Below are 12240 nucleotides of genomic sequence, written 5' to 3' on the forward strand. Positions count from 1 at the left end.
TGAGGAGAGCTCCGCTGGGCTGAGCTGCTGTAGATTAAGAACTCTATGGTTTGCTGCTCACAATGTGGTCCACAGACCAGCAGCACCGGTATCACCCGAGAGCTTGTTACACCTGCATGATCAGCATTTTAACAAGATACCCAGGTGACTCATACGCACATTAAAATGTGAGAAGTACTGTTGTAAAATACCCTTCCACGCTAAGACTCTGTATGGTGAAATCCATCATTATTATCAGCACTACATGTTAATATTTATTTAGCTTGTATGGTATTAATTCAAAAAGACACTTTTGCCCCCTTGAGACTTGGCATGCAAAAGGAGAAGCACTAAGTATACCTTGTATACGCCTTTAGAAATGTGCTTCTCTCGTCTCTTGTAAAAGCTAAGGATCTGGAGAATTATTTTAAATATGTTTTTTCTGAAGATGTGAATCTTAGCATTTTTCCAGTGAAGAAACTACTGGATTGCTCCACAGAGAAGCCTTTGGGATTAAAATAAGATTAAATAGACAAAGAGGGATATAGATGAACTTCAGAAAAAAAGGAAGGACAAGAAACTTGACTTACTCAGTTGACGTCAGCCTCTGGGAGTGAGGTGGGAAGCAGAAGCAACGGGAGAAATTAGGAGACAGTCCCTCAGAATATAATCTGCCAACCGCTCCTGCCATTGTGGAGATGGAGGGGAATGTCAGTGGCAACTTGGATGGAACCTCAAGGCATATGTTCATGCTCTCGCATGACATTCATTATTGTTTGTGCCAATGGTAGAGTTTTCTTCTGGAAGGTTCTGCGGGCTTTTACAGTGGCTGTTGGAATTTAATGACTTGAAATGCTTACCTCTGTCCAGTGCAAAGAATGGAATCACTGGGCTACCTCCTACTAATTGGCTGTACAAACACATCCCTGCTGAGAGCATCTGGCCTGATGATACTTTTTCCCAGAAAAGCATCAAATCAGATCCCTATGGTGCAAGATGGCAGCCGCTGTTGTCAGCAGTTCTCATTTCAAACGGTCATAAAGTGGGTGAGGTTTTTGTCATTTTCCTGGGGAAATCATGCCCTGAGAGCCTGAAGTTATAGGTGTCCTGGGTTATCACAGAGAATTTGTGGAGTTCAGATGCATGTATATACTGAAATTTCTTTTTCTTTTTAAAGATTTTACTTATTTACTTGACAGAAAGAAAAAGAGAGAGGGCACAAGAAAGAGGAGGGACAGAGGGAGAGGGAGAAGCAGGCAGCCCAACACAGGGCTGGATCCCAGGACCCTGGGGTCAAGACATGAGCTGCAGGCAGATGCTTAACCAACTGATTCCCCCCGCCATGTAACCCTACATGGAAGGTCCTGAACCAGCTCTCATTAGAGAACAGTACTATGGCCCCCAAGCAAATTCTGCCCCTACTTTTAAGTAACTACTAACCTTACTCATGTAGCTTAGACAGTACGTTCATTCAACAAACATTTCAAGAGCCCCTTTGATATTCTAGGCTTTCTTCCACACACTGCAGAAGGAATAGAAGACATATTCTTTGGCTGAAGAAGCTTGGGGTCAGGAGCAGGGGTGCTTAGAGAGTGGTCCTAGCAACATCAGTGTCCCTGCAAGTTTGTTAGAAATGCACATTCATAGACACACTCCAGAGCGACTGAATCGGATTCTTTCCATGTGGGGCTCAAAAATCTATGCCTTACCAAGCTCTCCAGGGGATTTCTTCATAGAATAAAGTGTGACAGAGCGCCTGGGTGGCTCAGTGGGTTAAAGCCTCTGCCTTCAGCTCAGGTCATGGTCCCAGGGTCCTGGGATCGAGCCCCACATCGGGCTCTCTGCTCAGCAGCGAGCCTGCTTCTCCCTCTCTCTCTCTCTGCCTACTTGGGATCTCTGTCAAATAAATAAATAAAATCTTAAAAAAAAAAAAAAAGAATAAAGTGTGACAAGCATTTGTTTATAGACAGACACATCATCAGGTGATTCTAATGCAGTATGATACGTACAGTGATACAGATATGAAACTCCACGAAGCCCAAAGCCCCCCAGGCAACACTGGGTATTTTAATAAATACTCAATGGAATGAATGTTGCTTGCTTGCTTGCTTGCTTGGTGCATGAATCAACCTGTACAGATGAAAGAAGACTGGGACAGTGGAGCATGCCTAGGTTCTGGGACTTTGAGTGGGCTGGATGGCTTGCTCAGGCCTCACGGCTCTTGTCTTGTCCCATTCTAAAATCCGATGTTTGGATCGCTGCCCTGGATTCTAGCCACGATGGTTGGTATTTTATTACATGAACCAAACAAGACTGTAAACCAAATTTCCTCTCGGTCTACACACTTTTCTCTATCTGAAGGACAAGTAACTGCTGTTTTAGTATTGGGGAAAGGACATCGTGCTTCTGTGGAATTGTGCCCGGCGGGCCGCAAGAGAATCATAGAGGTCTGCAGACCTCCCCCTGGACATTCTGAATCCGTGGAAATGGGGAGAGGCTGGACAAGATTACGATTTTAAGAAGCTCCTTAAGATGAATCTGATGCAGGCAGGTTTGAGAACCTGTGGCCGAAATGCCAACGTGGCTAAACCCTGGAATCCAGAGACTCAGTTTAACCCACAGGAACCAGAGTTGACTTCTGTTAGGTTTTCAGCTGTGTAGGGTAGAAGAGCAGCTTTACTTGTAGCAGAGACAAATACAGTGTCTTTGTTTGGCTGAGGAAAAGGAGAAGGACAGCTTGCAGACAAGTGCATTCTTTCACTCGTGTGTGTGTGTGTGTGTGTGTGTGTGTGTGTGGCTTCATCTCTCGGCTTTCTAAAACCCCAGAGAGAGGTGACAGCCCAAGCCAAGGAGGACTGCAAAGCCAGCTGCAGGAAGACTCCTCTTCTGGTATTTGGAGCCACTAGAGGGTGGGGGGGATGGAGGCCAAGGCCTTGCTACCCCATCTAGCTATAAATACTTGCCTGAAAATGTTCCCCTGGGGCCTGGGAACTGCACATTTCCTGCTTAGCACTTCCAGAATCAACAGGCCCTGACATGTCATAACCAGATCAGGGGTCATAGCCTGGCCTAACGCACAGTGTGTGTTCACCGACTTCCTTCATCTGTGGAGTGAGGTCACACAGCATCTACCTGCTTGAGGTGCTACACAGTAGCTGCAGGTCGTTAACATGATGCCAAGCATGTGGTCGGTAGTCGGTTAACCTTGGTGCTTATTATTATGGGCATTGTTGTCTACAGACTCAGTGTTAGTGTTCTCCAGAGAAGCAGAACCCGTAAGAGGTCTTGGTTCTTCAACAGCAGATAATAGCAATCTATTTGTATCTACCTATGTCTCTCATTATTGAGAGATAGACAGATCTATCTCTCAAGTGCACATGGGGAGAGAGAGTTGTTGGATGAATGGATGGATGGATGGTTGGACGGATAAAGGAGTTGTTATAAGGAGCTGGCTCACACAGTTATGGAGGCTCAGAAGGCCCAAGATCTGCAAGCTGGACACCCAAGAAAGCTGATGGTATAAGGTATAGTTCACATCTGACTCTGAGTTCAAAGTAAGAAGACCAGTGTCTCAACTCGAAGACAGAAAGACAGGCATAGAGAGTGAATTCTTCCTTTCTTGGCTTTTTTTTTTTTTTTAAGAATTTTTTTCTTCTTCTTTTTCTTTTTTTATTTTTTTAATTCCAGTATAGTTAACAGTGTTTTATTAGTTTTAGTTATACAGTATAATGATTCAGCAGTTCTATCTGTGACTCGTGACTCAGTGCTCAGAAGGGTAAGTGCACTCTTAATCCCCTTCACCTATTTCACCCATTCCCCCTCCCCCTCTGATAATCATCCGTTCTCTCTAGTTAAGGGTCTGTTTTTTGGTTTGTCTCTTTTTTCTTTGTGCATTTGTTTCATTTCTTAAATTACACATATGAGTGAGATCACACGGTATTTGTCCTTCTCTGACTTACTCACTCAGCGTCATCCTCTCTAGATCCATCCATGTTATTGCAAACAGCAGGAGCTCCTTCTTCCTGGGGAATCCTTACTCAGCCTTTGTGCTCCTCAGGCCTTGCACTGATTGGAGGGGACCACCTTGCACTGATTGCCCTCAGTCTGCTGATTCATATGCTAATCTCATCCTGGAACACCCTCAACAGAGCACACCCAGAATAATGTTTAACCTGATATCAGGGCTCCCTGTGGCCCCGTGGGGTTGACACCTACAGCATCGAGGTAGTTTCCCGGTTACTAGGGTTTACGAGAAGTTACAAGCTAGTTTGTCCGCATCCTCTGTTTTCTCACCCGTAACCCGAGTCCTCTGCCAGGCTGATCCTCATTTTGCCCAAGATTTGGACCTCGATTTTCATGCAGTCAGGGGGTTAGAGTTAATTTCTTAGTCATACTCTCAGGGGTCAAACACTCCCCCCAAACTATGAGGGTGGGGGGGGGCGGGGGCAGGGCTGAGCTTTATTGCCACATAAATCCCCCTTTGCTCTTTTCTCTCCTGACTTCTCCCCCACATGCTTACTCATTAATTGAGCATACCTGTTTAAATCATCCAATCTTGATTCATATAATGGTGTACCTGCAAGGGTTCTAAAAGTTAGAAATGATTTAGTGTTAGAGGTTTTGATTACACTGAATATAAAATTAAATAAAGTGAGCAAATGAAGAGTAGAAGGAGTGAGGTTTGAACTCAGCCTTACATCCTGTGCACACGGCAGGCATGCTTACAGTTGGTTTTATCTTGGCCTATTTTGGGAGTGATATATTTGGCTCACAACCAGGAAGAGAAGATAAACAAGGACCTGTATTCTCTAAACCAGCCACAGCACTATTGGCAGGTTGGGCTGGATAGTTCTTTGATGGGGGTGAGCCAGTTGGGGGAGGTCTGTCCTAACGCAATTCTAGGAGGTTTAGTAGGGTCTGGGGCCTCTACCCACTAGATGCAGTAGTTACCCCCTAGTTGCAACAACCAGAAGTGTCTCTGGACAGTGCAGATGTCCCTTTGGGGTGTAGGAGGGATGGCATCCAGTGGAGAATTACTGCGCTAAACCTGGGAAAGATTTCAGATTGTTAAATAGGAATGCACAAGCTTTCTCGGGGTCAGACCTCTAATTTATGGCATTTTATGTATAGGTTTCCCATTTGATGAGCTTTCCTTTACACACACACCCAACTACTTTCTCTCCAGCATTCCTATTGGGAGTTAAGGAATTTGCTTTCTTATTGAGTCAGGAAAGCGTTGTGGTGAGAGCAGATCTAGGTTCTAGTCTGGGCCCTATACTCTCTAGAGTTAGGACTGGGAAGAGTTAATAAACCTGACCTCATTTTCTCCAGTTGTATTAAGAAGATCTTATAATTCAGGCCTCAAAGATGGTGGTGAAGAGCCAGGAGTGACTGCGTGTAGAACTTTCGTTGGCCCACTGTACCGGCTCAACAAATGTTAGTTCTGCTAACGCAACTGTGGCTCTCACAGCCTTGGAATGTGCCTCTCACACCTGACACATCAGAATGCAGTTTAGGTCCACTCCCAAAGTCCTCTAACTTGAGTCACATAAAAGACGCTTTCAGGTAGAGGAGAGGACCCTTTTATTTATTTATTTGTTTGTTTGTTTGCCTAATTTATGGGTCCTCCTTTTGAACAGAGGACACTAAATAACCCCTTTAAGCAATGGTCTTACTGCTTTCCTTCAGCCCAGGAGAGGTAAGGCTGCCTGTGTACCGCATCTTTTCCTCCCACCAGCCTCTTGCGGCTGGGCTAGGGAAGAGGTGGGGCTGGATACACTCAGTCCCATGTCTGTTCTTGAATCCTCTGCCAGGCTGACCGTTGCCTCTCTGGCCCTTCCTGCCTTTGATGTGAAATCTTATCATGGAACTGTCCGTCAATGTCTGCACTCATTTAGGGGAGAGTGGAAGCCAGGGAATGTTGATTGTGGTCTTGGCAGGCGAGGAGAGTGTTACCCTTCTCCTGAAGGGTGCAAAGGCTTGACATTACCCCCCCACCCCCCACCCCCCCACACCACCCTCCATGGTGTTTCTTTTTCCCAGCCCCCAGCTGTGACGTTGGAACATTGCCTTATTTGTATTTCTTGTCGCTCTAAGGAATTTGGGGAATGTGTGGTGATAATAATAATAAATAGTAGCCATCACTCAGCAGATATTTGCTATTGGCCAAACACCATGCAGAGTGTTTTTTCTGTGAACCCCCGTTATCATTCCAGCAACCCAGAAAGGTGGGGATTCCGATCACCATTTTAAAGGTGAAGAAACTGAGGTCTGGACAAATTCATGTTTTCAACATAGTATGGCTGGAAAACGGTGAGCCAGGGACGTCAACCCAGATCTGCCTGATTCCAGAGCCCGAGCCCTTAATCATTGGACTGAAATGCTTCTCTGCTCATCCCAGACTCTGGAGCCACTGGATTAGGAGGTGATTAGTTCCCAGAATGCCTGAATCGTCACGTTGACCCACCGAACAGAGATCTGAGAAAGAGCCCTTTACCAAGTGTTAGCTGCAGAGCCATACAGAGCCGGCACTGCCACGCACACGTGTCTTCAGTCCTTAGGGGGCAAGAAAGGAACTGAAGTGATCCCCCTCTCCATTACGCAGACCTGAGCTACAGGATGAAATGTCCTATAAAACTAGGCATTGATTTAAGCCAGAAAGAATGAAAAGGGAAAAAAAAACTTGTCTTCTCCAACATCATTCCTTTCTTCATTAATTTCACTATTCATGTAGCACTCTCTATACACCTGCTGCTTTGCCCTGGGAAGACACATGCTCAAAAGACATGGCACCAACTTCAAAAAATTTAGGAGAGATGGATACAGTAAAGTGTTCCTGGTGGGTTTGGTTTCAGATGCCATGCTGGCTGATGGGGGCTGCTGTCAGCTACATGTAGGGGAAAGATGGCTTCATAAAGAATGCGACATGTAAGGTGGTCTCGGAAAATGGAGGGCTAAGTGTTCACTAGTATTAGAGGGTGTGCGAAGAAGGCTCCCTACCCAAGAGGAAAGGCTGAGCAAAGGCTGTGAACGAGTCTGTGTATATGGGGAGCTGGAAGGAATCTGGGATGGCCGAAGCCCAGGGGATGGAACCCAAAAAGTACACCCCTTCCTCCCCTGAAAGAGCCAGAGCCATCAAATGCAATTTGATGTTGCCAATTTGCATGTTGACCTCAGGTTGCTTCCCTATACCTGAAGATACCATTCCAGTTGCAGACCAAAGAAGTCTCGAGCAAAGGGATGACAGCAGAGCCCTTACCTGTCTGTACCTCTGTGATAGGAAGACAGTGGCTCAAGCCTTGCCCCTAGGCAAACACCTTTTTGGTGTTTGAGTCAACAGAGGCCCCTTGCTGCCTCATAAAGCCCAACTCAATGCGGTGACACATTCAAATGAAAGACAACTAAGCACAACAGCATCAAAGAGCACTGAATTCTTTACTGATTCCATGGAAAGATGGTCAAGGGGGCATGATGCCATAGCATGCTCTTCTTCTTGGCCAGCCCTTTTCTGAAGGCCAGACTCACAGGGCAGCCTTCACTTTGAGTCCCCTTTGTCACTCCCAAAACTCCCACTTTGTTTCTCAGTGGCTTCTACTGCTGTGTGTGTCCATGCCTTAGAGGAGTAGCCCTCTGTTCTTCCTATCATCTCTGTCTTTGTCATATAAATTTAAGTCTTCAGTTTTCTTCTGTGTCCAACAAGGCCCTTTATTGTGCTGAGTGGGCTTATGGTTGTGGATAAACACAGAAACCTACTTAGGAGAGAGGAGAATGGGAAAGGTTCTGAATATTTATACTTGACATATGTGTCCCAGTCATTCCTGCATGTCACTAGCATGGGAAATACCTAAGACTGAGTACAGTACTTGGGTACTGAGTACAGTACACAAGCTGTGTGACCGTGGTGAGTAATACCTCTGGGCCTTAATTTCCTTATCCATAAAATGGGACTATTCCTACCTATCCTAAGAAGTGCACAGGGGAACCACAGTTGAAAGAGCTTTGAAATACAATGGGCTCATCTTATGTTCATGTAAGGTTATTAGAGCCTCAAACTAGACACATCCGCTTTCTAAAGGCTATTACAGATTCATGTGAAAAACGTGGTTATTTAGAAAAGCAACAACTATGATAAGCCTCATTATCAACTCCTAATTCAGGATCCAATATAGAGATCCAATATAATTAATGAGGTTCCCTATTATCAGTAATTCACTTCTAAATTTTATGGTTACTCTTAAAAATAATTTTCTAAAGTCACACATTTTACCAGAGCTGATTTTTTAAAATTAGTTTCAGAGGTAGAGCTTAGTGATTCATCAGTTGCCTGTAATACCCACTGCTCATTACATTACGTGTCCTCCTTAATGCCCATCACCCCACCTGCCTCCCCTCCAGCAACCTTCAGTTTGTTTCCTAGAGTTAAGAGTCTCCTATGGTTTGTCTTCCTCTTTGATTTTGTCTTATTTTATTTTTCCATCCTTTCCCCTATGTTCATCTGTTTTGTTTTAAAATTCCACATATGAGTGAAATCATATGATATCTGTCTTTCTCTGACTTATTTTGCTCAACATAATACCCTCTATTTCCATCCACATCTTTGCAAATGGCAAGACTTCATTCTTTTTGATGGCTGAGTAATATTCCATCGTGTATTTATATACCACATCTTCTCTTGGTAGACATCTCGGGCTCTTTCCATAGTTTGGCTATTGTGGATGTTGCTGCTATAAACACTGGGGTGCAGGTGCCCCTTTGAATCATAATGTTTGTATCCTTTGGGTAAATACCTAGTAGTGCAATTGCTAGGCCATAGGGTAGCTCTATTTTTTTTTTTTTTTTTTTTTAGGAACCTCCACACTGTTTTCCAGAGTAGCTGTACCAGTTTGCATTTCCCTCAACAGTGTAAGAGGGTTCCCCTTTATCCACATCCTCGCCAGCATCTGTTGTTTCCTCAGTTACTAATTTTAGCCATTCTGCCAGTATAAGGTGGTATTTTATTGTGGTTTTGATTCGCATTCCCCTGATGCTGAGTGATAGTGAACATTTTTTCATGTGTCTATTGGCCATTTATATGTCTTCTTTGGAGAAATGTCTGTTCATGTCTTCTGCCCATTTCTTGACTGGATTATTTGTTCTTTGGGTGTTGAGTTTGATAAATTCTTTATGGATTTTGGATACTAGCCCTTTATCTGATAAGGCATTTGCAAATATCTCTTCCCATTCTGTAGGTTGTCTTTTAGTTTTGTTGACTGTTTCCTTTGTTGTGCAAAAATTGTTATCTTGATGAAATCCCAATAGTTCATTTTTGCTTTTGTTTCCCTTACTTTTGAAGACGTGTCTAGTAAGAAGTTGCTGCGGCAGAGGTCAAAGAGGTTGCTATCCATGTTCTCCTCTAGGGTCTTGATGGTTTCTTGTCTCACATTTAGGTCTTTCAACCATTTTGAGTTTATTTTTGTGTATGGTATAAGAAAATGGTCCAGTTTCATTCTTCTGCATGTCACTCCCCAATTTTCCCACCACTATTTGTTGAAGAGACTGTCTTTTTTTCCATTGGATATTTTTTCCTGCTTTGGCAAAGATTAGTTGACCATAGAGTTGAGGGTCCATTTCTGGGTTCGCTACTCTAGGGCTGATTTTAGCAAAAATCCCAAAAGGATGCTATCCTGTGTCCGGTTCCCAGAAATCCGTGTGGATCTTCTAGGCTGCACTATTCCCTGGCAGACTGACCTGGACAGATGATTCATATTCATCTTGGTTTCTATTCCCACTTCAGTGTGACTGGAGTGTTATCTCTTAATAGAACTTCAAGGTAGTTATTTTGGAGTTCATATTAGTATTAGTATGGATGCTTAGGCTAGTCAGTGCTCCTTCGTCACATCTGCATTCTTGTGAACCTAATTTTTGTGGTTTTACAAAATATTTAAGGCAACAATAATAAAAATCCTAGTATCTCCATCATTTCACTTAGAGTTCTTTTCTACGCATATGTGTAAGTTTTGCACTGTAGTGTATCGTAACTGTTTACCACATAGCTACGTGGTAGCTAATAGCTAATAAAATCATCATAATTATTACTTTGGTAGTCACACAGGCATCCATCTTGTTAATGCACCGTCATTTACTTAACCTACATTTCAACAATGGGAGACTCATTCTCCAATTTTTCCACTATTACAAATAACCTTTAGGTTATATATCTTTGCATATAGTTTCTCTCATCTTTTTAGATTATTTCCTTAGGATACACTTCTTGAATGAACAGTGACTCAAAGAATGTGAATTTTTAATAGTTTCTAAATAAATTGACATTGTTTTCCCAATTTACAATGCCATCAGCAATATATTAGTATTCTACTTTCATTATAACCTTATCAGTAGCATTATTATTTTTATATTTAGTATGCTTAAATAGTACCTTACTTTTGTGTTTGCATTTTCTCAAAAATAGCAAGTTTTAATCAGACATTTGCTTATAAATTGTACATTCTCTCAAAAAGCCTCAGTAGTTTGTTGTTGTTGTTGTTATCTTTTTTTAACATCAAGAGCTCTTGGCTTTCTTTCTCTGCCATTGCCCAAGAGTTTTGTGTATTAAATAAAGCTGATGTTGGTATGTTTCTAACAAAACATTCAGTGGCACTCCCATATCAATAAATAAGCACTTGTGTATAAGGAACTATGTGGAGACTCAGATAAAATGATAGGAAATTTATAAAATAAAGAGTTGCAAAACCCAGAAGATATATCTGCACCAAAGTCAAATGCAAGGTTGCCATACAGGTCGTTCAATCTCTGGTCAGACTTTGATGACCTTCTCTGGCCCTGACGGGCTGCTCAGCCAGTCTCATTTTTCAGCTAGCAAACTCAGGAGCTCCAGCCATACTGCTTCCAATGTTTCCTTCTAAGTTTTATCCCAGGAAAGCTGCCTGATAAAGAAAACCACTATTATCACCCCACCTCATACACACACACACACACACACACACACAAATGTTTTCATTCCACTCCCAATCTGATCCTGTTCCCAATCAGGTAAATACATGAAACTCCATAATGTGCAAAATGGTTTCCCAAATCACAGACCAGTGAGGGACGAAGCCAGTTCCAGAGATCTGATTTTGCCTTGCCTTCCAGGCACCTTCGCCAGTCCCTGAGACAGATGTCTTCCATGTCCTGCCAAATGGTGGAAGAACATTCCAAGAAGATAGACCACCCTAAATTTGTCCTGGAGTTGAGCAACTATTATCTCTGTTCGAGATCTCTCTTTGACCTGAGGATGTCAGAGTTTGTTTGAGTAGGATAATTGCTACATACCAGTAACTGGGAACATAAAGAAATGACTCACTGTGTTTCTCCCTTTTCCTCTTACAGCCTCAACCGAGGGTTCTCCATAAACGTGGTTAGCCTTCCAAGCTGCTGTCCTGCCAGTTGATATGAACGTGGCCTGTTCCTCACAGAAAGACTAACTCATGGCACTGCCAGAAGATCTCCATGGAGCACTGACAGATTAACCAGATTAACTGAAAAAACTCCCATTCGGTCAAGATCATGGGCTTTGGAAAATCTTAGTTTGCTGTGGATTTTAAAATGAGGTGCATAATACACAGTGCCAACTTGCTCCAAGTGGTCATTGGCAGACCATTAGCTGGAAAATTGCTTCCAGTTTTCATCACTGTGCATAACTCAAGCTCCCTTAGGGGAGCTGTCTGTGCCCTTCACTAGAAGTCCTATTTTAGCATGGCAACTACTGGATTATTTTATTATGTGTGCAGATGGCATGATGTGTTAGACAAAAAAAAATCACAGCAGTTCTGCAATCTCAGTGGAAGCGTTCACGATACTCTGCCCTGGTAGGAATGTAAACATGTCTTGATTATGTTAGTTACGACGTCTAAAGGTATTCTCTCCAACTCTTAAGCACTTTACATGAGAACACGACACCAAAACCAATCAGCACGTCCAGTACATGTGGGAAAACAAGTATTCTCTCTCTCTCTTTTATAAATCTTGTCTTCTTTCTGGCTCAGACTGTCCAAGACAAGCTCCGCTCCCAACGTATCCGCAGTCATCTGCAGTACATTGGGGTAATCATGGCCATGATATCGTTCGACTTGACCTGTTGATACTTTAGGCAACCAGTTGGGTTTCTTGCTGTGCCAAAGGGGAGGAGAAGAGGTCTGGTGGTTGAAGTATCTTAGGTCTTGGTTCCTGGTACCGGGGCCCAACTCAGCACATCTACACTCAGACAAACACAGGAGGCTTCTA

At 43.3% G+C, this 12240-nt stretch overlaps 1 protein-coding gene across 1 annotated transcript in view; it reads left to right on the top strand.

Annotated features, from left to right (window-relative positions):
* Positions 1 to 11856, top strand: part of SAMD12 (sterile alpha motif domain containing 12) — a 378982-nt gene extending 367126 nt beyond the window's left edge. Inside the window, exon 5 of the mRNA XM_082721798.1 lies at positions 11347 to 11856. Within this exon, the coding sequence (XP_082577924.1) occupies positions 11347 to 11369 (23 nt within the window). The 3' untranslated portion in view covers positions 11370 to 11856. The remainder of the gene's footprint in view (positions 1 to 11346) is intronic.
* The last annotated feature ends 384 nt before the right edge of the window (positions 11857 to 12240 follow it).

Source organism: Mustela nivalis, assembly GCF_964662115.1.
Source record: "Mustela nivalis genome assembly, chromosome: 2".
In the NCBI taxonomy this organism is placed as follows: domain Eukaryota; kingdom Metazoa; phylum Chordata; class Mammalia; order Carnivora; family Mustelidae; genus Mustela; species Mustela nivalis.